Below are 27397 nucleotides of genomic sequence, written 5' to 3' on the forward strand. Positions count from 1 at the left end.
TTGCATATCCATTTTACACAGAGCACTGGCCCTGGGACTGGTAAGCAGTACCCAGGGCACAGCCAAGAGTCAGTAACCACCAGTGCCTGTCCAAAAAGTGTGGGGGTGACCAGGCAAAAAGAAGGACTTTCCTACAGAAGTCAACAGCCAATCCATGTTGTGGGGGTGGGAGACTGGAGGAGAACTGCGCCAAGTGATTCAACTATAGTGCATCACTATGTTGTTCAGACAAAAGACTGGTGCTCTCCCTGCCCGATTTTAGGGCAATCAAGTAAGATTCTTGGGCATTGGGGGAGGCTGAAAGGTGCTTTGTGTCTTGGAAAGTTTTTTGACCAGGAAGTTGTCATCTTCCTGGATAACATGCATATCTATTTTATGAAAAAATAGTTGCCCTTTGTATAACCTCATGCTACAGGGTAGTGTTAACAGGTGGGGAAGGTTTCGCCAAGGAGAGGTCAGGAGGGTCTGTATCACCCAGGGTACTGATATCCTAATCGTCCCATTGGTCGTTTCCTGGTTCAGGCTAATGGGTGGATACACTGGGCTGTCCTCCTTATAAATGGAGCGTTGTGAAGATGGAGGAGGTAGTATGGTGGTGGCAGTATGGGAGGATGGGGAGGGCAAGTAGGAAGAGGGGAAGGAGGAGGATGAGCAGGGAGAGAGCTAGTTCCCCTGTTCTTATATCGTTTGTGTCTTGGAGGAGGTGTGCGCTGCAGGTTAAGCTGCACCTCAAAAGACAACTTCCTTTTTCTTGGAAGGGTCTCCTGGGGCATAGGTGGCAGCTAGGTGGATATTTTGCCCATTTGCGTCCAACAACTCCTGCAATCGCTCAAGAATAGATTGCTCTGAGTTGTTGGAGCCAGCCATCGATGATGCTTTCAGCACTGAGTGGATTTCTATGGGTTTGTTGCAGCTCAGGATCTTGATGCTGATCCCCCTCAGATTTGGAGGGCGAACTAGTCTCTGACCTGGGTTGCACCAGCTGAGCCTCAGAAAGGATGGCTTCCTTCTCCACCTCAATATCACGTTCCCCAAAGATGTCTGCAGTGTCCTCTCTGTCTCGCCTTTGCATTCTTCGATGGGCCTACCTCCACTTGCATCGGTATCAAAGGGTCTTCTTCGACTAGAAGGAAAGGCAGGCGTGGCATGTGGTCTTGTCGTGCTCCAGGGAGAGGCAAAGATTGCAGACTTAACGATGGTCAGTCCGGGCGAACTTGGAGTGATACTGTGGACAGAATTGGAAGGGCATCCTTTACATCACAGACCTTGCATTCTTGTTGACAAAGGCACCAAAGGCAGGGGCAAGGCCCTGGAAGAAGGTGTCAAAGTGAGAGCAGATGTAAAAGTTTTGGCAACGATGATGAAACAGGATCGGTAAAGATTGTTCTGTGACAACAGTAGAAAAGAGTCCCGGCAGTAAGTGCCATTAGGTGCCGAACACAGAGCCTGATCGGTATGCATCCTAAACCGATGGTGGAAAAAAAAAAAACTAACAATGCCCATAAGCATTACCAAGTAAGGGAGGAGTCCCTATACCTTGTGGCCCAAAAGACGTCTTCAAAGAAAAACAAGTTACAAATGAGAGAGGGTCACCCAGAATCTCGTTGTTTCTTCAGCTCTTTTCAACAAATACTTGGCTTCCCAGGTTCACATCTCTTTCAAATTAGTGATCCTGTGCAGATGACACACAACTATGGAAAATGTCACTTACCCAGTGTACATCTGTTCGTGGCATGTTCCGCTGCAGATTCACATGCTATGCACAGGTCCTGCCATCTAGTGTTGGGCTCGGAGTGTTACAAGTTGTTTTTCTTCGAAGAAGTCTTTTCGAGTCACGGGACCGAGTGACTCCTCCTTTTCGGCTCCATTGCACATGGGCATCGACTCCATCTTCGATTGTTTTCCAGCAGAGGGTAAGGTAGGAGTGATAGAGTGTAAATAAAGAGATGTCCATGCAATGGAATAGAGATCTATATATGCATATGTACAAATTTAAATGTAAATTAAACGGCTACAGGCTCCCAGGGAGGTGGGAGGGCGCATGTGAATCTGCAGCGGAACATGCCACGAACAGATGTACACTGGGTAAGTGACATTTTCCGTTCAATGGCATGTGTAGCTGCAGATACACATGCTATGCATAGGCTACAAAGCAGTTCTCCTCCCATAAGCGGTGGTCAGCTTGTAGGAGTTGGAGTTGTTTGAAATAGTGTTCTTAGTACAGCCTTTCCTACTGTGGCTTGTTGTGTTGCTAACACATCTACACAGTAATACTTGGTAAATGTATGGGGAGTTGACCATGTGGCTGCCTTACAGATTTCTGTCATAGGTATATTTCCTAGAAAGGCCATTGTGGCGCCTTTCTTCCTAGTGGAGTGCGCCTTTGGCGTAATAGGCAGATCTCTTTTTGCTTTAATATAGCAGGTCTGAATACATTTCACTATCCATTTGGCAATGTCTTGTTTGGATATTGGATTTCCTGCATGAGGTTTTTGGAAGGCTACAAACAATTGTTTTGGCTTGCGAAATTGTTTTGTTCTATCAATGTAATACATTAGTGCTCTTTTGATGTCTAACGTATGTAAGGCTCTTTCGGCTACTGAGTCTGGTTGTGGAAAAAAGACTGTGAGTTCCACTGTTTGGTTTAGGTGGAACGGTGATATAACTTTTGGTAAGAATTTTGGATTTGTACGGAGAACTACTTTATGTTTATGTATTTGTATAAAGGGTTCTTGTATAGTAAATGCTTGTATTTCACTTACTCTTCTAAGAGATGTGATAGCTATGAGGAAGGCTACTTTCCAGGTTAAGTATTGCATCTCACAAGAGTGCATGGGTTCAAATGGTGGACCCATGATTCGAGTTAATACAATATTGAGGTTCCACGAGGGAACTGGTGGTGTTCTCGGGGTATGATTCTTTTTAAACCCTCCATAAATGCTTTGATGACTGGGATTCTAAAGAGTGATGTTGAATGTGTAATCTGCAGATAGGCAGATATTGCTGTGAGATGTATTTTGATAGAAGAAAATGCTAGTTTAGATTTTTGTAAGTGTAATAAATAGCTTACAATGATTTTTGCAGAAGCATGTAGTGGTTGAATTTGATTATTATGGCAGTAATAAACAAATCTTTTCCATTTGTTTGCGTAACAATGTCTTTGTGACAGGCTATATGGTATAAACCAGACTGGAAACGGCGTAATGTGGTAAGTAAATAGAGTTTTATTGTGCTAGTGTCTTTTCTTATCTCTTATTTTCCTTTCTATTGGTATTCACAAGTGGTAAGTATCTGTAAAGTCTATTGTTTAGAATGCTTCTCTTCCTTAATCTTGTTGTTCTTCTTCCTTTCCTTCCTCAGATCAGCGTTCTCTGGACACGCGAGTGGCTCCCGGAAGAATACCGGCAAGAAAACAGAAAAAACCCTACGGTAAGTAATTGGGCTATTTCCGGGGTTTATCGTTCAAGCAGGAAGAGGGGAAGGGCAAGTGGGGTATAGAGAAAGAGTGTTGAGACACCCGTGCACCATGCAAAACAAACGGGGTGGTGTATCTTCTGTTTTAAACAAACAGTGCTCCCAGGCTTGAGGGGATAGTCAGGCTCCCTCGTTAGGTAGGGAGCCTTCCCTTCCTTTGTCTTCCCTCCTCCTCCCTCTCGCTCCTCCCAGCTCCCTTCCCCTGTGGGTTTTCCCGTTTCTTGTCTGTTCCTCCGAATAGGAACCGTACCTTTGAAAGCCACGACCCTCCGGGGTCGTGGCTGGCTTGTGGGCTCCTCGTCTCTGGCGCTGCGTGGGGAAAATTCTCCTTCTCCACTCCGCTGTCGCCGTATCCGTCTCTCGGTCTCTGCGCGGTCTGCTCCTTGCCGCCGTCACTCATCTCCGTTTCCCGCTTTCCCGGTCTCTGCGCCGTCTGCTCCTTTTCGCCCTCACTCTTCTCCGTGTTCCGCTCCTCCTGCTCTCCTGCGACGGCCCGGAAGGTGTTGTGCGTTTCCCTGGAAACAGGGAAACGCCCCCAGGACGCCGCGGCCGTTCCTATGGGAACGGTTAAACGCGGAACTGACGTGTCGGGGTTCTCCGACACGTCGCAAGCTGCTTCTCTGTGTGGCGTGATCGTGTTCACCCGATCACACCCCCCCCCCCCAAGAACGATCCTGCTCGAGGATTGAGGAAGAGGTGGGAAATCGCGATAAGTAATCCGCAGGGCCTTGGTGGGACCCTGGAATATGGCGGACCTGGAAGGAAAAAGGCTGGAGTTCAAGGAACCAGCGCAAGATCCTAGAATTGGAATCTTTGTGAGATGCTAGCCAAGCAAGAGGAGCGTGGTCAGTATATAGAACAAAAGGTCTGCCTAAAAGGTAATACTGCAGATTTTCTATCGCCCACTTAATGGCCAAACACTCCTTCTCGATGATGGGGTAATGACACTCCCGGGGAAGCAATTTCCTACTAATAAAAACAATCGGGTGATCCCTCCCGTCCAGATCAGGCTGGGCAAGCACCCCCCCCAGTCCCACATTGGAAGCATCAGTATACAGATGGAAGGGCTTAGAGAAATCGGGGCATTGCAAAACAGGTTCCGTTGTAAGAATGGATCGTAGATTATCAAAACTAGCCCTCTGAACCCCGGAAAAAGGTGCCAACTTGTTAGGATGATGCTTAGATAACAGATCTGTAAGAGGGGCTGCAATAGTGGAGTAGGCAGGGATGAATCTACGGTAGTAGCCCACTAAACCAAGGAAAGAACGTAGATCTTTTTTTGTTTTTGGGGTGGGGGCGTTACTAATGGCTTCAACCTTTGAAATTTGGGGTTGTAGCGTGCCGTTGCCTATTGTATAGCCCAAGTATGATATGTCCGTTTTCCCTAATATACACTTCTTAGGATTAGCGGTCAATCCTGCCGCTACCAGAGTGTCCAAGATTTGACGTAGATGGTCTAGGTGCTCTACCCAGGTGTCGCTAAAAATAACGACATCGTCCAGATAAGCAGCGGAGAAGTTATGGAAGGGTTTCAGCAATCGATCCATTAATCTTTGAAATGTGGCTGGGGCTCCATGGAGACCAAAAGGTAGTACCGTAAATTGATAAAGTCCAGATTGAGTAGAAAAGGCTGTTTTCTCTTGGTCTTCGGGGAAAAGGGGAATCTGCCAATACCCTTTTGTGAGGTCCAGTGTAGACATATACTTGGCTTTACCTACCTTCTCCAGGACATCATCCACCCGGGGAATAGGGTAAGTGTCAAACAGGGATATCGAGTTGAGTTTTCGAAAGTCTATACAAAACCGGACTGATCCGTCGGATTTTGGAACCAGTACCACCGGAGAGCACCAGGGGCTAACGGAGGGTTCAATTACCCCTAAGTTTAACATTTTGCATATTTCCTCCTCTACGAGGTGTTTCCTTGCCTCAGGGACGCAATAGGGTCGTAGGCGGATAGTTTGTCCTGGAGGTGTTCTAATTTGGTGATAAATCAAGGATGTTCTTCCCGGTATGTCGGAGAAGACTTGGGTATATTGGCGTAACAGGGTATACAATTGCTGCTTCTCTGACATGGTCAGGGAAGCGTTGATACAGGGTCTTGTCTCTTGTTGTGGTGTTTCACCTGGAAATAATTCGATGTCTAACTCTTTGCAGGGAGATATAAAACGACCCATCTCAACGGTTTCAGGACCCCCATCTACGGGTTCCCATTTTTTTTTAGGAGATTCACATGATATATTTGGGTTTTCCTCGGGTTGATACTGAGTTCTATGAGATAGGTGACAGGGGAGACGGCTCTAATCACCTTATAGGGCCCTTGCCATCTAGCCAATAGTTTCTGTTCAGACGTGGGCCTCATAATCAGGACTTGATCGTTCGGGAGAAATGTACGCAATTTACTTCCTTTATCATAATAATGCTTTTGAGTCTCTTGTGCTTTTTCCATATGTTGTCGTACATCTTCCCAAAGGTCCTGTAAATGTGCTTTCAGTTTTTGAACATATTCTAACAGTGGGCGTCCCTCGTCTTCCTCATCTTCTTCCCAGGTCTCAACGGCCATATCCAATAGAGAACGGGGTTGTCTGCCAAACACCAGTTCGGATGGGCTGTGGCCCGTTGAAGCCTGTTCGTGGGTTCTAATGGCTTAAAGAGCTAGGGGCAATTTCAGGTCCCAGTCCCTCCCTGTTTCATCGACAATTTTTTTCAACAGTGATTTAATGGTCCTGTTATAGCGCTCTACTAGTCCGTCTGTCTGGGGATGATAAACTGCAGTTTTTATTTGTGTAATTCCTAATACCTTACATATTGGTTTCATTAGGTTGGACATGAATGGCGTACCCTGGTCAGTAAGTATCTCGTGGGGAAACCCGGTCTGTGTGAATACCGTTATCATGGCCTGTGCTACTGTTTTAGTGGTTAAGCCTGATAGAGGAAGGGCCTCGGGGTAACGGGTAGCATAGTCTACGATAACCAAGATATAGGTATGGCCTTTAGAGGAGGGAAGTAGGGGTCCGATTAAGTCCATCCCCACCCTTCTAAACTGAATATCAATGATGGGAAGGGGCAGGAGAGGTGCTTTCCGGGGTCGACCTGGGTCGGTGAGTTGACATCTGGAGCATTGCAAACAATAGTTTCTAATGTGGGCAAAAACCCCGGGCCAGTAGAATTTCCTGAGGAGATATTCCTCCGTTTTCTCTCTGCCGAAATGACCCCCTCCTGGCTGATTATGGGCTAGGAAGAGTACTTGGTCCCTATAAGATTCGGGGACTACTAATTGACGCTTGCGTTCTCCTGCCCGTGTAGTGCTTACTCTATAGAGAAGGTTTCTTTGTACCAGAAAATAGGGACCCACCTCATCGGTTTCCTCAGTTTTGGCGTCTCTCCAGGCATGAATTAGAGTTGGGTCTTCTCTTTGACGTTGACGGAAACTGATAGGAGCGCTATAAGTTTCTGCTATAACTCTTATGGGTAGATTATTGTCTTTGCCTGACCTAAACTTGAATTTCTCGTCTCTTTTTTCGCGACGGGACAGTTTCCTGCGGTATGGGGGACACTCAATGATACTATCACAGAAGGGAGCCTCGTTCAACCATTCGGGGTTTTCCCTCTGGGTCTGAACCGCATGTAAGAGTTGTTGGAAATGTATATAGTCAGTACCTATAATACATTCTTCGATCAGTTGGTCCATTATACCCATAGGAAGCAAGTCTCGGTGCGTGTCCCACTATCTCTACGGTACTAAGAGGGTATTGTTCCTTGTCTCCGTGTATACAGCAGATGGTTACCCATCTGTTGGCGTTCTTGTCAACCGGCTCTACCAGATCTTGTCGTATAACGGATTGACTACAGCCTGAGTCTATAAGGGCAGAGAGAGGACGCCCATTGATGTTTATATAGTGTTTAAATTTGGTGTCTCCCCCTCCTGTACACAAGACTCGGCGTTGGGTCACCCCATTCTCCATAGGCTCAACTCCCTCGGTTTTCCTGGGGCATCCCCGGGCTATATGGCCCCACTCTCCACAGTTAAAACATTGAGGTCCTTATATAGGAGGGGCCTCCCCATGTCTGCGTTGGAAAGATTCCTCTAAAGGAAATCGTGGAACGGGTTTTGATGGCGTAGGGAGTGTCTTTACGTTAAGTCGTGGTTGTAATGTTCTCCCATCGGTGGACCTGTGATATGCACACGCCAAGTCGATGGCTAGCTCGGTATCTACCTTAGGATGCTGCCTTATCCAGTTTTTAGTTCTGGAAGGGAGGGACTCCAAGTATTGTTCGAGGATGATCGTTTTTATTATATCTTCTCTGCTAGTCCCTATCGGCCCCAGCCACTTCAGTGCCAGATCTTGGACCCTAAAATAGAAGGTGCGGGGGTCCTCATTGTGTCCCCATTTTACTTTCCGGAATTTTACTCTGTAGTACTCAGTATCGTGGCCCACCCGTTCCAAAATGCTCCTTTTAATGTCCTGGTAGGTGGTGGTGCCACCGGGATTGGCTGCCTGATAAGCTGTCTGCATAAATCCCGTGAGTAGAGGAGCAATATATTGTCCCCATCTGTCTTCCGGCCATTGAGCAGAGGATGCTACCCTTTCAAAATTAGTGAAGAATGAGTCCGGGTCTTCACCCTCCTGATATTTTTGGAGGACCGAACTGGGGATATTCGGGTGTACTTTACTAGAGGCTATTGTCTCGGTTAACTTTTTCATCGCGGTTTCATGTACAAGTTGATTGTTTGCCAGGATAGTGGCTTGACTTTTCATGGCAGACTGCAGGGCCTCCCTATCCTCTTTGGCTTCACGTTGGTGAGCTTCCCACACCAACTGTAAATGGCGTTGGCCTTCGGCCAATTGTTTGATCATGTCTTCCAAAGAAGGAGATTCGCTCATTGTCTATACCGTGTCTTAGCCTTTTAGGGGGAATAATATCCCACTTCTGACACCACTGTGACAGGCTATACGGTATAAACCAGACTGGAAACGGCGTAATGTGGTAAGTAAATAGAGTTTTATTGTGCTAGTGTCTTTTCTTATCTCTTATTTTCCTTTCTATTGGTATTCACAAGTGGTAAGTATCTGTAAAGTCTATTGTTTAGAATGCTTCTCTTCCTTAATCTTGTCGTTCTTCTTCCTTTCCTTCCTCAGATCAGCGTTCTCTGGACACCCGAGTGGCTCCCGGAAGAATACCGGCAAGAAAACAGAAAAAACCCTACGGTAAGTAATTGGGCTATTTCCGGGGTTTATCGTTCAAGCAGGAAGAGGGGAAGGGCAAGTGGGGTATAGAGAAAGAGTGTTGAGACACCCGTGCACCATGCAAAACAAACGGGGTGGTGTATCTTCTGTTTTAAACAAACAGTGCTCCCAGGCTTGAGGGGATAGTCAGGCTCCCTCGTTAGGTAGGGAGCCTTCCCTTCCTTTGTCTTCCCTCCTCCTCAGGAGCCAGATTGCTAGATTGAGCAATGCTGGATTCGCGTGTCTGATCTGCTGTTTGTGTTGAGTTAACAGATCTGGTGTGTTTGGTAGTTTGATATGAGGTACTACTGACAGGTCCAGTAGTGTTGTATACCATGGTTGGCGAGCCCAGGTTGGTGCTATTAGTATTAGTTTGAGTCTGTTTTGACTCAATTTGTTTACCAGATAAGAAAGGAGTGGGAGAGGGGGAAAAGCGTAGGCAAATATCCCTGACCAACTCATCCATAACGCATTGCCTTTGGACTGAAGGTGTGGATACCTGGACGTGAAGTTTTGGCATTTTGCGTTTTCTTTTGTTGCGAATAGGTCTATTTCTGGTGTTCCCCAGGGTAGAAAGTAAGTTTGTATTATCTGGGGATGAATTTCCCATTTGTGTGTCTGTTGGTGATCTCGACTGAGATTGTCGGCCAACTGGTTTTGAATCCCTGGGATGTACTGTGCTATTAGGCGAATGTGATTGTGAATCGCCCAATGCCAAATCTTTTGTGCTAAGAGACACAGTTGTGATGAGTGTGTCCCTCCCTGTTTGTTTAAGTAATACATTGTTGTCATGTTGTCTGTTTTGACAAGAATGTGTTTGTGGACTATTAGCGGTTGAAATGCTTTCAATGCTAGAAACACTGCTAACAGCTCTAAATGATTTATATGCAGTTGCCTTTGTTGAACGTCCCATCGTCCCTGTATACTGTGCTGGTTGAGGTGTGCTCCCCACCCCATCATGGAAGCATCTGTTGTGATCACGTATTGAGGCACTGGGTCTTGGAATGGCCGCCCTTGGTTTAAATGTATAGGATTCCACCATTGAAGCGAGAAGTGTGTTTGGCGGTCTATCAAAACTAGATCTTGAAGTTGACCTTGTGCCTGTGTCCATTGTGTTGATAGGCACTGTTGTAAGAGCCGCATGTGTAGTCTTGCGTTTGGGACAATGGCTATGCATGAAGACATCATGCCTAGGAGTTTCATCACAAACCTCACTTGATAGTGTTGGTTTGGGTACATGTTTAGTATTACATTTTGGAAGACTTGTACCCTTTGTGGACTTGGAGTGGCAATCCCCTTTTGTGTGTTGATTGTTGCTCCTAAGTATTGTTGTATTTGACACGGTTGTAGATGTGATTTTTGGGCGTTCATAGAGAAGCCTAGTTTGTGAAGGGTTTCTATGACGTATTTTGTGTGTAGAAGACACTGTTGCTGAGTGCTGGTTTTTATCAACCAATCGTCTAAGTAAGGGAATACGTGCATGTGCTGTCTCCTGATGTGAGCGGCTACTACTGCAAGGCATTTTGTGAATACCCTTGGGGCTGTTGTTATGCCGAATGGTAACACTTTGAATTGGTAATGCACGTCTTGGATTACAAACCTTAAGTATTTCCTGTGGGAAGGATGTATGGGTATGTGGAAATAAGCATCCTTGAGATCTAACGTAGACATGTAGTCCTGTTGTCTGAACAAGGGAATCACGTCTTGAAGAGTCACCATGTGAAAGTGATCTGATTTGATGTAAAGATTCAGTGTTCTGAGGTCTAATATGGGTCTCAGTGTTTTGTCCTTTTTTGGAGTTAGGAAATACAGGGAGTAAATCCCTGTTCCTTTTTGATGGTTGGGTACTAGTTCTATTGCTTCTTTTTTAAACAAAGCTTGGACTTCTAGTTGTAACAGGTCTAAGTGTTGTTTGGACATATTGGGGGTCATTCTGACCCTGGCGGCCGGTGGCCGCCAGGGCCACCGACCACGGGAGCACCGCCAACAGGCTGGCGGTGCTCCCACGAGCATTCTGACCGCGGTGGTTCAGCCGCGGTCAGAAGCGGAAAGTCGGCGGTCTCCCGCCGACTTTCCGCTGCTCGGGGGAATCCTCCATGGCTGCGGAGCGCGCTCCGCAGCCATGGGGATTCTGACACCCCTACCGCCATCCTGTTCCTGGCGGGTCTCCCGCCAGGAACAGGATGGCGGTAGGGGGTGCCGCGGGGCCCCTGGGGGCCCCTGCAGTGCCCATGCCCATGGCATGGGCACTGCAGGGGCCCCCGTAAGAGGGCCCCGCAAAGTATTTCAGTGTCTGCCATGCAGACACTGAAATACGTGACGGGTGCAAACTGCACCCGTCGCACCCCTGCAACTACGCCGGCTCAATTCTGAGCCGGCGTCCTCGTTGCAGGGGCATTTCCTCTGGGCCGGCGGGCGCTCTTTGGAGAGCGCCCGCCGGCCCAGAGGAAATGTTAGAATGGCCGCCGCGGTCTTGTGACCGCGGTGCGGTCATTTGGCGGCGGAACCTTGGCGGACGGCCTCCGCCGTCCGCCAAGGTTTAAATCAGGCCCATTGTGTGCTCTTGGAGGCACATCTGGTGGCAAATGTAGGAATTCTATGCAATAACCATGTTGGATAATGGCTAGGACCCACGCGTCCGTAGTTATGTGTTCCCAGTTGTGTAAATAATCTGTAAGTCTCCCCCCCACTGGTGTTGTGTGGTGGGGGTTTGTGACATTGAAGTCACTGTTTGGTTTGTGAGGTTTTTGGGCTCTAGAATTTCACTCTTGTTTTAGGGAACTGTCCACCCCTAAATTGTCCTCGAAACCCTCCTCTCTGATACTAGCACTGATATGTAGGTCTGACTTGTGAGGTGGAAGGCTCTGTGGTTTGGGCACAAAACCCCCCTCTAAAGTGCGGCTTCCTAAAAGTGCCTCTGCTCTGTGGGGAGTAGAGCGCGCCCATGGCTTTGGCCGTGTCTGTGTCTTTTTTCAGTTTTTCTATTGCCGTATCCACCTCCGGCCCAAACAATTGTTGTTCGTTGAAAGGCATATTCAGCACAGCCTGCTGTATTTCTGGCTTAAATCCGGAGGTTCGTAACCATGCGTGTCTACGAATGGTTACTGCCGTGTTCACTGTCCTTGCCGCCATGTCTGCTGAGTCCATAGCCGACCTTATTTGGTTGTTCGAGATAACTTGGCCCTCCTCAACAACCTGTTGGGCACGTTTCTGGAACTCTTTGGGAAGGTGTTGAATGAGATGTTGCATTTCATCCCAATGTGCCCTGTCGTATCGTGCCAATAGAGCTTGAGAATTGGCAATTCGCCATCGATTGGCTGCCTGTGCTGCCACCCTCTTGGCTGCTGCATCGAATTTCCGACTTTCTTTGTCGGGCAGTGGTGCGTCTCCAGAAGTTTGTGAGTTTGCCCTTTTCCGGGCTGCTCCTACTACCACCGAATCAGGAGTTAACTGTTGTGTGATATATACAGGGTCGGTAGGGGGAGGTTTATATTTCTTCTCCACCCTAGGCGTGATGGCTCTGCCTTTTACTGGGTCCTGAAACACCTGTTTGGCATGTTTTAACATGCCTGGCAGCATTGGCAAGCTTTGGTATTGGCTGTGCGTAGAAGACAGGGTGTTGAACAAAAAGTCGTCCTCTATGGGCTCTGCATGCAATGCTACATTATGGAATGTAGCTGCCCTTGAAACCACCTGCATGTATGCGGTACTGTCCTCAGGTGGTGACGGCCTTGCCGGGTAGCAATCAGGACTATTGTCTGAGACCGGTGCATCATACAAATCCCATGCATCCGGGTCATCTTGGCTCATCCCTGTGTGTGTTGGTGACTGCTTCATTGGGGGTGTTGCTACCGGGGACAGATGTGGCGACTGTGTTGGCGATTGCGGTGGCGAGAACCGTGGTGGTGTCTTTTCTTTAGCCAATTTCGCTTTTGGCTGCATTTCCGCCTCTTGGAATGTGAGCTCGCACTTCATCTTTATTGGAGGAAGAGTTCTGATTCTCCCCGTGTCTTTTTGTATATGCAGCCTTCTCTGGGTATGGTCTGGCTCTCCCATGCCCAGTTCTTGTTCAAATCTGTGACCTTGTAATTGTGTTGAAAGGCCTTGTTCCTCTGTATAGGAGCCTTGTTTCGGCTCCGAGGCCGCATGTTTCGGCACCAAAATCTTTTCGATAGTCTTTTTTGGCTCCGAGGAAACCTTTTGGACTTTCGGAGTGCCGAACTCTCGGTGCCGAGTCTGGTCGGAGCCGGTATCTCGACCAGAGTCGGATGTCTTCGGCTGCTGGGAGGCCTTTTTCGGTGCCGATGTTTGGTCACTGTGTTTTTGGGTTAAGCCATGGCCTGTTGGCGGTGGCGTCCCCTTGGCCTTCATTATTTTGGTGTGAGTTTTTACCGGGGATGGTTTACTCACGGTTTGTTGCGTCTTCGGCTGCTCACTCTCGGACTTGTCCGAGTCCGAATCTCGAATGGAGAATCTCTTCTCTTCTTCGACGTCGGTGTGCCCGGCCGGTGTCGACGCCATCTGGAGTCTTCGAGCTCTTCAATCCTGCAGTGTTTTCTTGGATCGAAATGCCCGACAGGCCTCGCAAGTATCCTCTTTGTGTTAGGGGGACAAACACAGATTACAGACGAAGTGTTGGTCTGTATAAGGATACTTTGCGTGGCAGTTGGGGCAGAAGCGGAAGGGGGTCCGGTCCATGAGGTTTGAAGATGGACGCGGTCGGGCCGACCAGGCCCTGCCGAGGAGTGGAAGCCCCGAAGGGCCACCGGAGCTCTTCTTTCTTCGGTGTCGATGTGCTAGCACTAACCCGGTACCGAGCGCAAACAATACCGTCGAATTTTCCAATGGATAATTATCTTTTCCGAACCGAAATACGGAGCGAAGAGGAACACGTCCGAACCCGATGGGGGAAAGAAAACAATCTAAGATGGAGTCGACGCCCATGCGCAATGGAGCCGAAAGGGAGGAGTCCCTTGGTCTTGTGACTCGAAAAGTTGTTTTTCTTCGAAGAAGTCTTTTAACACTCCAAGCCCAACACTAGATGGCAGGTTAATGCACAGCATGCGTATCTGCAGCTACACATGCCATCGAACATATATATATATATATATATATATATATATATATATATATATATATATATATATATATAATGAGCTTTGTCTTAGGTTGATGGAGCCTGGGGTGTAGGAATGAAGCCACTCTGCTAAGTACCAAGGGGCAAAAGGGTCGTAAATCGTGGGGGAATTTTATGATACATTCCCTTCCCTCTCTTTTTGAATTAGTTTTACCCACATCCTAGAAAACTAAACACTGTGGCACATATTTGGTTGCCTAGTTGTCTCTTCTCCCTAAAATAGATGCTTTGGTGAGTTTTTTTCCAGTCAGAGAGCCTGAAAACTCACCCAACTCACAGACATCATGGCTGTATCCACCACTCAATGCTATTTTTAAGGATGACTTTTATGCGAGTCCTGCGTTTCAGTCTGAGTTTCAGCCAGGACACCATCATGTATCTTGAGTTTGACATCAGTGCTGAAGACTTCTGACTCATGATAGCAGTCCCATCAGAAACCTATTGACAAGAACTCCTTGCTCCACTATTCATCTTATTGCCAAGAGCTCTGAGGGTCAAAATTTGCCTATGGCTCAATTTTTCAATTACAGTAAGAACTGTTCAGAAACTCGGACATTTGTCGATGAGTCCCTATTTCTTCAAGATTACTTTGTGCCAAGAGTTTATCCCAAAAGAGTTCAACAACCCAAAAGAGAGCCCTCAATACCTTGTTCTGTTCTTCTGTTGACACATCCTAAACCAACATCTGAATGCATCCCTGTTGTGATGACATTAGACCCTTTGGCTGCTAAGATCATCATAGGAACTGGGATTTAGATCCTCAGGGATAAAACTCTAATAGAGCCTCTAATCTTAAGGATAAGCTTGTGCATACAAAAGTTAAAAGTGAGTCCACTAAAACATCAAGTGGACTTCCAACATCTAAGGGCCATTAACCTTGTGGTGGTTGCAATGTGTGTAAATTTACATTACCAACCCCACACGTGATATTGATGTATTAATGGACAAGTCTGGTTAATGTATTAATGGATAAGCTTGGTTTCAAAAGAAAATGAGTTATTGCAAACCAGAGACCTCCGACTAAGTCATTACTGGAAGCAAGCCACCTAAGAATGTTTGATGATTTAAACCACAAACTATAGACAAAAGTACAGAAACAAGCATTTATCATACAAATACACAAACTATTAAATATCTTATCTAATTCACAGCCAAATATAAATAAAAAAAAATTAAAAAAATGAATAGGAAGGTTGGAGCTTTCCTAATTCAAGTCATGCCACTCATTGTCCAGACTATGTTCTGTTTCATGCACCTGCACTGCTCCCATAAATTAATCTGAGGCCACTAATTTATATTTTAGCCTCCAATTTAAAATTCCTTTACATGTACAGAACATTTTACATTTTTTAATTGTAAATTTTTCATCTTTATTTATATGCAGTTTAGTGATCTATTAATATTATTTAATATTCTAAGCAGTCGTGGACCCCTGACGTACTCTCATGGGGCCCACGGACTTCAGGTTAAGAAGTACTGGTTTAGATGGTAACTGCAGAATCCCTTGGCTTAATTATATGCCACCTCTGCTGCACTCTCTCAGTCTGGAGGAACTGTGGAATATTCTAAGTAAGGTTTGATTGATCACTAAGGATTATTTAAAAGACAAATATTGGTTGTATGTAGCAGGAAGAGAGTATGCCAACTCAAGACATGGATGCCTCACTGTACTCTTCCTGGACTTCAAATGTGTATCCAGTTTTGACCTGATCCCAGATGCCATTACGCAACCCATCGCCAACAAATTTATGTCAAGATTAGCTATGGGATGCTCCAGATTAATAGGTTTTGTGGCTAATTTACAGACTTCTCTCTTGCATCTAATAAATGTCAATTATTTCTGTTTTTCAATGGAAGCAAATCTGTGACATGTTTTTACATAAAGTCTAGATTAAACCTCGCAGGATATTGTTAACTCCTATCTGCTGACAGATTGGAGAGCTCAAATGTGAAGGAGCTCTCAGAATATCAAGTTAAGATACAAGAGAAATGATAGATTTTGGTTTAGTCACAGTTTATAGTTCTGTATCGTTGCTGGGGAATAAGCACTGCACCAAGGATGATGTAGAGGGTCATGATCAATTAAGTATTGTGGATTTTAAAGATTAAAAAAAAATATTTGTTTTGCTTTCAGCTATTTATTGAAGTGTAAATTGAAAATAAAATGATTGAACTTGTTTAATGTATATTTGTTTGATGAGGATGGTCCCAATATAAACAATATCTGACTCACTGTAATATTGCACTTTGGTAATAAACATTGCGTCACAACATGTTGTTTGTTTGTTTAATGCATGAGTTCCCCAACTGTTTATCCCTTATGTTTTATGTTGAATTGTCCCATAGCTCTGTTCTTTGTCAAGTGTTATATTCCCTTTCCATTTTCATTCAAAACCCAGCAAGTCCTTTCCTCAACTAGGAACAATAACTTTGTTAGAAAAGGACTCTCTCCTTCAGAATCCAACACTAGAGTGGTGAACGTTGCACACACTCCCAAGAAGGGATTGTACCTTTTCATATTTGTTCCATGCTCAAGATGGCTATTCTAAGAGAATAGCATGGTATAGACTCCATGTTGCCCCTCAACGCCCTCAAGCTGGCAAACCCCCGCTACATGGTCAACAAGCAAACTCACAATACAACTCTCCTAACCAAATCCTCAATTGTAACGGTGCCAAAAGTGAAGGCTTTCTAAACAAACGTGCAATTACACCACACTCGCAGGGTTGGTTAGACACAGTGACTTAGTCTGAATACTCAGACAACAGAGACTTACCCACCACCCATATGAAGTCTACCAGCACACAGTAACACTTAACGTATGCTCAGACAGTGTGCATATGCACACACAGTACATTTCAATTCTCTGTCCTGGAAGCAGTATACAGATATGTGGTCTCCCACTTAGGCAGCAGGTTCAAAGACACCTGTGATGAGCTGTTGTCAGCCACACATCCATCCATCCATCACATACCTGTGATACCTCGTCCCTCGAGTTCCATTTCACAGATAGCAACAGTTTGGGGAGCGTCTCTGGGATATTAACACAGTATTGCCTAAAACAAGGTTGGGAAATAAAAGTTATTCTCTATACTAGATTAATAGTTCTTAAATAATGTGGCAAACACATTAAAAACACATTGTAGTGTGAACAGCATGTACACTGATACAAATATATACACACAGACTACTTGACAGATTGATACATATCACACAGACTACTTGTCAGATTGATACACATCAAAGTATTAATAGCAACACCTATAGATGTGTGAAGCACTAACAGAGATGACTGTTGGCCAGACACGGGTCACAGATGCTCATGTATGGATACAAGTTTCAATGGTCAAACAGAGATACAGTGTGCATGCACAAAATGAGTGACTTTGCATGGAAACAATTCCCAGTGTACACAGTAGGTACAATACACGTTTATGCCAAGGAGGCACATATATGGGTACACACCGAGTGTCCATAGAGAGGGGTAGAGGCAAACATGGAGGTGGCTGAGGAATATGACTGGGATGAATGTCTGCATTGTTCAGCATTCCGTCCATCATCTGTTCTTTTTGCTTTTGTCACTGTAAGTGGGAAGGCTATGCCCAGGCATGGGTCCCAAACCCACTGTGCCACTGGATTCAAGCTAGCCTGGCTGGTGAGGGGTGATACCCCGAAACCAGTCCCAGGATGCTTGTTTCCGGTCCAGGGAGGACCTGGCCTGGCAGTTTGAGCTGGCCTGTTCCCATGGGCGGCTGGGTCAAGATTGATTTGCATATGGCTAGGTCCTAACTGGGGTGGCATGGTGGGCAAAAAAATGATGGATTAAACCCAGATCTGTGACTGGGGTGAATGTTTGCATTGTTCAGAATTTCGTCCATCATCCTTTCTTTTTGCATAGTGATCAGTGATGAGGGAGATGATTAAGGAGTTGATGCAGCATATTACGTACACGTGCAGTTTTACTTGCTGGTGGTGCCCATGTGTGAAAATGAAACCGAACTGCAAATTGGTAATGGATATCCTGCCTCGTACTCAAGTGAAGGAATGCAGTGCTGATACAGAACACAGAAAACTATGCTCAGATACAACACACATCTCCCAAACTTTAAAACAGCTGAATGGGCACAGAAAAGAGCCGCATTTTTAGGTGTTTGGGATTTTTTCTTTTTTGGCCCAGTGAACTAGCTCGGAAATATGGAGAAGACATTCTCCTCAGAAAGGCCACTTGCAGTTGAACTTTGATTCTCCAGTACTGGAAAATTTAAAACATTTTCTCCTCTTTTTACCTCTTCGAAGGAGCCGTAGTTGGAACATTTCCTATTGAAGCCACCACCCTCCCCTCCCACCCCCACTCAACCACACCAAAGATAGGTAATTCTTTGCATGGCCCTTGAAGGGAAAAAAACTTAACCATAAGAGTTATAGTCAATGTAATGCATATTGGGCAGTCTTCAGCACGTGGTGTGGGTGAAGGCACTCTTGAGGGCGATCTGTGAAGGTCTTTTTTAATCCATACATTGCACAGGACTTTGACTGACCATAGAAGACTCTTCACCCAAGGACAGAAAAAGTACTGTCCACAGATCTGGAAAACCAAAGTATTTGGAACACCCCATGGCTGTTGCTGGGTGTGGCAATAGGCTATCCATGGGAATCAAATAGGGAATAGGCAATTAGATCTTGTTTAGATGCAAGCCCGTGAAGCTGAAGAATTACTTACTGGTTAAATGTTTGTTCCTGGTCTATAATCTCCATCAGCAGGACCTACAAAGCCTCTCTGTACTAGTTGTGATGCAGAGACTCAATAGAGATTGGTCTGGTTTGTTTCTAGCCCCTGTTGTAGGTGCCAGGATAAAATCTACTAGCAGGTTTACTCTTTCTCAGGGTTTCAAAAAACAAAATTGGGCCTGGGCGAGCACCCTCCTTCTCTTAGCGGTCGCACAACAGAAGTGATCATGCAATACCAGCAGAGCCAGGATCTTTGCCTCATGTCCACCTATACACCCAATCTAACCACATGCATGTTCAGGTGATCAAGTAGCTTCTCATACAAAATAATTTGCTAGGCCCCACAATTACAAGATTATAATCACTGTGGGGCACATTTATGAAAAGTGGCTCCGCACTTAGCCCACCACCACTTTCCCTGCGCCCCTTAGCGCCCCCATAATGCCACCATGGTAGCGCCATATTTAAAATATGGCAGTAGTTCGAGTGACTTATGTCATAATTTTTTACTCTAGACTGGTGCTTGTCAGGATTAGCGTAAAAAATCATGACGCTAATCCTGCAAAGCACCCAGAGGCCAATGGAAGCCTCTGTTTAATGCCTGCACTTAGCAGGCATTAAACAATGCCAATAAAAATGGCGCAAGGGAATCTCAGATTCCTTTATGCCATTTTTACGGCCCCCTCTAGTGCCGGAACGCCCCCCTTGCATACATTATGCCTGGTGCAGGCATAATGGGTTGCAAGGGGTTACAAAGTGGCGCAATGCAAACACTGTGCCACTTTGTAAATATGGCGCAGGGTTTTTGGCCTCGTTGGGCCACATTTGCGTAAAAAAAAAAAATATGGGGCACAATGAGGCACTAGGGGCTCTTAAATATGCCCCTAAGTCTCCTCCACACATAACAGAACTGTTCCACTGAGACGCTGATCTGGGTAAAAAATCTACCCCATGTTTCTCTGGGGTCACCATGGTATTCAGGGTCTGGTCATCCTCATTTCCCACTAAGAAGCTCCCAGTAAGCACTGGGAGTCTACAAACTAAAACAGCAGGGAATACCAATACAACAGCCCTTCGGACAGAGAAAGTAATAGGTTTCAGATTGCTCATTGATATATTAATCAGTAGGACACACCCAACCATATCTGCCTTCAGGACATACAGACATATACACACACACACACACACACACACACACACACAAATAGTTAGACAGAGACCTGTGCCTCCAGAGGAAGTCCTTCTCCTGTTCAGTTATCTCCCACAGCGGGTCCCTGTTGCAGATGTTTCGCAGTTGTTCAATTTCATTTTCCATTAGACTGTCTCTCACCAGGCGGTTACTCTGTGAAAAGACAGAAGGATGATTTGGGATCATCACTATTGTCTGTCACGGACTGGAATCAGGTTGCAGAACCAAAGATGCAAGTCTGATGTTCCTGTCTCAGTGAACGAATCCAACACTTTCTCAGGAACATATTTTATTTTGTGGAGAACAGGGTGCATTTTATTCTCCTATAGTTGCTTCCTCTTGGTGAATCCATGAGTCTTCCTGTCTGTTTACCAATGTGCATGTCTTGTGCGCTCTCTCTCTCTGGGTCTCCTAGCTTGTTGACAGTTTCGCTGACAGTGCCCAATCGTCTGAGGTTCTTTCTTGCTCACTTTGTCGGTATCTGCTTTTCATCCCTAAAACAGGCTTTTTGTAAAGTTAACAGGGAAGCCACAGAAAGAAAAAAAAGCAAAAGGGCACAAGAGAAATTCACAGGAACAAAAAGGCAATGCAGAAGGGCACGTCTTTATCTGCCACATACTGACTTCCTGTCTCTTCTAGATCTGCCCTCCGTCTTTACATCAGTCAGCCTCCCACAAATGCATATCCACATGACCTCTCTTATGGCCCCTAATCTTCTACTCTCAAAACATACGTTCCAAAGTTTCCCCCATTGGTAGGGTGTCCATAGGGTCTTTTCTGCTATTCTTGCCATGTAGTAGCTGCCTGTGGGACCCTTACTCTTCCTCAATCTTTTTTAGGTAGTGCTAAATCTGACTCTTTCTCACTCTCGCCAGGAAGATCACTGTTTCAGTTTCTGGTGAAGGGGGATCTGTCCCTTCCGGCTACATTTTATTGTCCTTGCCCTACTGTCTTGAGGTCTTTTTTCTCCCAATGACATTTACCATCTAGGGTTCAGATTTATTTTCCCAAGAGCACTTACCACGCCTAGGAGGGAATAGTTAATCCCAAATTCCCGGCTCATACTCCAGTTTGCGTGTTCCTCTATCTGGGGATTGTCTGGAAACTTCACAGCATGACCTAACCAGCTGAACTCCAGCTCCAGGCAGGGTGTTTCCTGAAAGTAATAAAAGAGAGACCCAAAAATGTGATTAGTTCAGCTCCAGGCACCGGGTGCACAATACAAACTCCCATCAACATATAGTCCATGTCGAAGTTGGTCATTTATAGCAAGAATAGAAGAAAGATTCCCACCAGCATGACTGGTCTTCATCTGAACAAAGTGTCTTTTACATAAACTTGAAAACTCACAACCCAAAAACACGGTTAGTCAAACTCCGGCATGATGTCTCTTCCAAAATGTAGAAAACAGACAATCCGTCCCTGCTTACCGCCAACATAAAAACTCATGCCCTTAATCCCCTAAATTTCACGTTCATCCAGGTTCAAATGTATTGGTCATGGAAAGGGTTCCACCTACCTTATTGGGGTTAGAGCCACTGACCCCAATGGAGTTCAACAGGTCTTCCAGCCCATGGGGCACTGGCCACAAATTCAGCGCCACCTTGCCCACCACCAGAGTGTCCTTGTAGTCCAAGAGGTTGATGTTTCCCCAGGCCAGTGGGCAGTGCTCCTGCAACAGCAAATTAGAGGGTTCACTCAAGGTAGAAATGGATTACCTGGCACCAAGGTCCTTTTGTCTAACGATTTAGGAAAAAGGAAAATGTTCCTTACCCTCTAAGCATCTGTTTGTGGCATGTAGTGCTGTAGGTTCACATCCTGTGCATACTTTTGTCATCTAGTGTGGGTCGCAGACGTGTATAACTTGTTTTTCTTCAAAATAAGTATTTTTTTAAATCATGGGATCTAGTGACTCCACCCTCTAGTGGTAATGGGCAAGACCATCGACTCCATTGTTAGAATGTTTTTTCCCTCACTGAGGGTGGGTTTGGGGGATGGAGCATAGGGACACAGCAAGGATGACCATAACCATGCAAAGCCTAAGGAAAATTTAAAGTAAAGAAATATCTGCAACAAGCAAAGGCGACCAGGGAGGAGGGCGGGTGCTGGTGAATCTGTAGCACTACATGCCACCAACAGGGTAACATTTTCTGTTTGTGGCAAGTGTGACTGTAGATACACATGCTGTGCATATACTGTAAGGCAGTCCTCCCTAAAGTGGTGGGTTACCATGAGGATGTTGCAGAAGATTGGAAAAATTTAAGAAGGAATGCCTGACCAACTTTAGCTTGTTGTCTGGCCAGGACATCCACACATTAGTGCTCAATATATTTATGAGTGGTGAACCAAGTAGCTGCTTTACAGATGTCAGCTAATGGTCTATTGCCTAAGAAGATCGTAGAAGCCCCTTTCCTATGAGCAGAATGAGGTCTGGGTGGGACAGGCAAGGTTCTTTTAGCATTTGCATATCAAGTCTGTTTTCATTTGACCAACCAGCATGCAATATCCGCCTTGGAAATGGCACGCCCTAGTCCGGCTTGGAGGATGCCATAAAAATCTGTTGTTTTTTAGGGAAGGATTTTGTTCTGTAAATGTAGTTCATCAATGCTCTTTTGACATGTGGAGCACGTTCCAATACAGTCTCTGGTGGTGGACAAAACACTGGAAGCTTGACTGTCTGGTTAATGTGAAAACAGGAAACTACCTTAGGGAGGAATCTTGGATTGATCCTGTAAACCACCCTATCATGATGTACCTGGAAGAAAGGCTCTTCCAGGGTAAGAGCGTGAATTTCACTAACCCACCTGAAGGAAAAAATGGCTACCAGGAAAGCCACCTTCCAGGAGAGAAATCGTAATTGACAAGAGTGAAGGGGTTCAAAGGACGGGCCCATGAGTCGTTTAAGCACCATAATGAGGTTCCATACAAGAGAAGGAGTCATCCAAAGTGGGATAACTTTTGAGGCCTTCCACAAATGCTTTAATGACTGGTTTTCTGAAAAATGAAGCATGTAGCCTATTTTGAAGGTAGGCAGCTACAGCCACCAGGTGTAGTCTAATAGAAGCATAGGCAAGGTTTGATTCCTGCAGGTGGAGCACATAACAGACAATGTCTTGTACCAATGCTGTGAGGGGATTTATAATTTAGGGAAGACAGTAGTGTACATAATGTTTCCATTTGGCTGCGTGGCAAGCCCTGGTAGTAGGTCACCAAACTCTATGACCTCAGGAACCAAATCATTAGGTTGAGTTGCTGAGGGTTAGGATGTTGGATAGTACCACGATCTTGTGTGAGAAGGTCCAGTCTGTTGGGCAGCTTCTCGCTGGGAGCTAGAGAGCGTTTGGGCAGTGTGGAGTACCATGGCTGGGGAATCCAGGATGGTGCAACAAGGATGAGAGTGCGGGATGTCTGACTCAGCCTCCATACCACAAACCGCATGAGGGGAAGAGGCGGAAAAGCGAGACAAATATCCCTGACCCATTCATCCATAGTGCATTGCCCATTGACTATGGGCGTGGTAGTCTGGTGACTAAGTTTGAGCATTATGCATTTTCTGCAGTAAAGGTCTATTTGTGGAAACCCTCAGTAGCCTAAGCAGGCAAGTAGGATCTGGGGGTGGAGTTCTCACTTGTGGACTTGATGCGCTTCTCCTGAGCAGGTCTGCAAGATCGTTGTCCACCTCAGGAATGTGTTGAATGACCATTTGTACTTTATGCTGTATTGCCCACTGCCAGATGCTCTGTGCCACATTGGACAGCTATGTTGAGTGTTTGTCCCCTTGTTTTAGTAAGTTAAAATATGGTAGTCACGTTGTCAGCGCATATCAGGACTGTTTTCCCTTGTATTACACCATTAACTTTCCGGAGAGCAAGCTGTTTAGCCGGCAGCTCTGGCTTGTTGATGTGGATGATTTGCTGGGTAGCTGTCCACTTCCCCTGAATATTGAAATTATAGAGATTGGTAGCTCCCGTGGTGATGGTCTCTTGCGGAACTGGGTTGAGGAAGGGCTGCAGTTTTAACAGGTTGTTTGTGTTCCACCACTGCAGAGGGCAATGTGTACGGCCCCAAACCAACACTAAATCCTCCAGATGACCCTCCACTTGAGACAACTCTGCTGCTAAGGATTCCTGTTATGGGTGCATGTGCAATCTGACATGAGGACTATGGCTAAGCAAGATGCCATCATGCCGAGCAATTGCATCACAGTTCCGACTGTTCCTTGATGACATGACAGAAAAAGCAGCAGCACTTTTTGGAAGGCTTGCACTCTTGCTAGGCTGGTGAACGCCTCCCACCCTTGAGTCTAGGATGGCCCAGAGGTAAGTCTGCACATGAAGGGGTTGGCGGTGGGATTTGGTCAGACAGATTGTGAAACCTAGACCGTGATGGTTTTATGGGTATGCCCTCAGCATAGCTGGTGCATGGCGCTCTCGATCAGACAGCTATCCAGGTAAGGAAATGCATTGATGCCACTCGTCCTCAGATGAGCTGCTACCACTGCTAGACATTTGGTAAAAACCCTTCGGGCAGTGGTAACCCCGAACAGAAGTAATTTGAAGCTGGTAATGTTGTCCACTCACAAAAAACTTTAGGTATCTTTGATGCTCTAGTTAGATGGGTATGTAGAAATAGGCGTCCTTCAGATCAAAGGCTGTGACTTCCTGGAGCAGTGGTATGACATCCTGTAGAGACACAATGTGGAAGTGCTCCAACAGCATGTATTTGTTGAGGGGCCTGGGATCAGGGATGGGTTGGAAGGAGACATACTTTTTGGGGGATGAGAAAGGACATAGGAATAGACCCCTTTTTCATGGTGTTGTTTTAGAACTGGTTCTACAACACCTTTGGCAAGGAGGGCTTGAATCTCCCCCTGAAGGAGTTGCAAATGTTCTGTGGACATTCTGTGGTGACGGGGAGCAACGTTTGGTAGAGTTGAGTGAATTCCAAACATTATCCCTGTTGTATAGTGTCAACAACCCAAAAGTCAGAGGTGATTTCTTACCAATGGGCCAGAATCCCCTGCCACCTTCCCCCCAACAGGTGTTATGTTTTTGGTGGGGTGGGGGGAAAGGTAGAGTGTCATTGTTTTGGAAGGGCAGGCCCTTTTGGAGCAGCTAAATGTCCACTACCCTTGCCGTTATTGCCCCTTTAGCCATCCTTGCAGTAGCTAAGGGAATGAAATTGCTGCATGGGTCTTGAGAAGGTGAAGAAGGTTTCTGTGGTGGAGTTTTCTGTTGCTCCACAGTACTAGGAGCAAGAAAAGGAGCAACATGGAGTGGGTGTCTGTAGGGCACCCAATGCTTAGGTCGTGTCAATGTCCTTGATTTTTTTTCTAGCATCTCATCGACCTGAGGGCCAAAGAGATGCTGCCCATCGAAGGGTACATTCAAAAGATGCTGCTGGACCTCTGGTTTAAAATCAAACACGTGCAATCAGGTGTGGTGACACAATAAGACGCTGTTATTAATGCCACGAGCAGCTGTGTCAGCCACATCCAGTGTACCACGTATGTTGGTATGTACTGCGGAACTGCTCTGGGAGATGTTGGACTAGGTCCGCCATCTGATCTCAATGTGCTCATTTATAACGTGATAGTAGTTTGATGGAGTTGTTGATGCACAAATGGGTAGAGGCCTATGCTGCTATCCTTTTACTCCCAGCATCAATTTGCTCTCCCAGTCTGGAGGAGAAGCATCACCTGTGCATGAATTTTGAAGGCTTTTCTTGTTCTGAAATGCAAGACATGCCTAACTAGAGTCTTCACGGTGATCTGAAGACAGGCAAAGGTTGCCAACCTCGTGGAGGTCGGTTCTTGGGTCCATGGCAAGTATGGCAGAACCTAAATGGAATCCATTCAACTACAAGGACATTCTCGACTCAAACGCAGGACTCGAGAGGCTGTTGATCGACGCAAAGTGGAAGGAACACAACGTTGGAGAATGAAAAAGATAAAGACAGTTTTGATCAACCAACAAAGAACAGATGAGAAGGCCTGGCGAGAACAACACGCGGGATCGAACTGGTACACACCTTGACATGTCTGAACATGACAGCGGAGAAAATAACAATCAGTCAATGGAGCCAATGCCCATGCTCATTACCACCAGAGGGTGGTGTCACTAGATCCTGTTACTTGAAAAGACTTACTTAAAAGAAAAACAAGTTTTACACAGCAAAGCCCAACACTAGATAGCGGAAGTATGCACAGCATGTGTTTCTATATACACACATTCCACTAACATATTGTAGGATTGATAAGTTATTGTGAGATAGCATACAAAGAGGCCTCTACAGCTTTAAATGATTAGTGCCTTGTCAAACACCATCTCAGAATCATCTCCTATGCACATCTTATCAGGTCTATCTCAGACAATATAGTCAACAGTCAAATTAGACTTAATACCTGTATCTTAGATGCAGCCAACTGGATGCACGAACACTGTCTGAAGCTGAACAGCAACAAGAATGAACTCATCTCTTTGGTAACTCCACTTTCTTTTGAGGCGATATCTGGTGGACACAGGAAGTTGGCCTCCTCCCATACCCCACCTACTCTGCCAAAATCCTCAGGATTATCCTTGACAATAATCTCACAATTGCCGAGCTGATTACATTGGCATCAACCATCAGTTTCGGCAACCTTAAAATGTGGCTTTCAGTCAATTCATGTAAGTCTATTATTCAGACCCTTATAACCAGCCTTCTGGACTATGGTGCTTCCTTATACATAGGTATCCCCATGTATGCTCCCCCTCTTGCCTTCCATAGCAGCCTGACTGCCCTACTCGCTTGGCACTGAGATACCCGTATTGATGATAAAGCACCCTACAAATCTTAATAACTTAACAGTGAACAAGAGATATATGAAGTATGGCCACTATTATTTTTGAATGCAAGTTTGTCATGAATCCTTTTAACAACTTCTAGCTTGACTGTCACCAAAACGTTTTCATGGATGCTCAAGGTCCCTGAAATGTTGGTTTGTAGACAATCAGAGCACCATAGCAGTTTCCTATTGTTGTATGCTATGTCAGTCAAGTAAATAAATACTCTCATAGAAATTAATGTAAGAAAGCTTAATAAAAAAAAGCTTTTCTGTCAACGTTTTCTTATAAAATAATACCTGAATTGCACCCACAGTAATTGCAACTCTAGATATCAATGTGCACCGGAAATGTCCACAGCAGAGAACCTAGAACACCACCCTGCCCCAAGACTGCAATCACGTTAACCCACAGTGAGGGAGCTGGAATGGTCCAACCATTTTCCTTACAATCTGGCATGAATAGAACAGATTCAGGACAGGGCCACCCACCTAATCCCCAAACGGTTTCAATCTATAACTCACAGGGCCAGTACCTCTTTGGCACCTTTCCGGCCTTTCACTGAGCAGATAGAGAGGCAGAGGCGTGCAGCACGGGGCAGATCCGTCAAGTAAATATCGTATGACAGCCACTCATTCCACCTGTGTATTGAGAGAACAAAAGGCAGAGTCAATGTCAAGGACAAAGCAAACACAGACATCATCACCCCTTTAGGAAAACTTAATTTTCTCTGCATTTCCTCTGAATGTCTTGACTTTCAAGGACTTGGATAGCTGGTGTTTTTCACCTCCAGCCATTAAGAACTGAGCACTAGTGGCTC

At 45.7% G+C, this 27397-nt stretch overlaps 1 protein-coding gene across 1 annotated transcript in view; it reads right to left on the reverse strand.

The window, feature by feature from the left end:
- The window catches only part of LOC138266898 (phosphatidylinositol 4,5-bisphosphate 3-kinase catalytic subunit alpha isoform-like), a 146995-nt gene that overhangs the window by 59286 nt on the left and 60312 nt on the right, over positions 1–27397 (reverse strand). Inside the window, exons 8-12 of the mRNA XM_069215630.1 lie at positions 27113–27218; positions 21273–21425; positions 20775–20909; positions 19785–19906; positions 16811–16892 (exon numbers count right to left, since the gene is read on the reverse strand). Coding sequence (XP_069071731.1) covers positions 16811–16892; positions 19785–19906; positions 20775–20909; positions 21273–21425; positions 27113–27218 — 598 coding nt within the window. The remainder of the gene's footprint in view (positions 1–16810; positions 16893–19784; positions 19907–20774; positions 20910–21272; positions 21426–27112; positions 27219–27397) is intronic.

Source organism: Pleurodeles waltl, chromosome 12 (assembly GCF_031143425.1).
Source record: "Pleurodeles waltl isolate 20211129_DDA chromosome 12, aPleWal1.hap1.20221129, whole genome shotgun sequence".
NCBI classification, from domain to species: Eukaryota; Metazoa; Chordata; class Amphibia; order Caudata; family Salamandridae; genus Pleurodeles; species Pleurodeles waltl.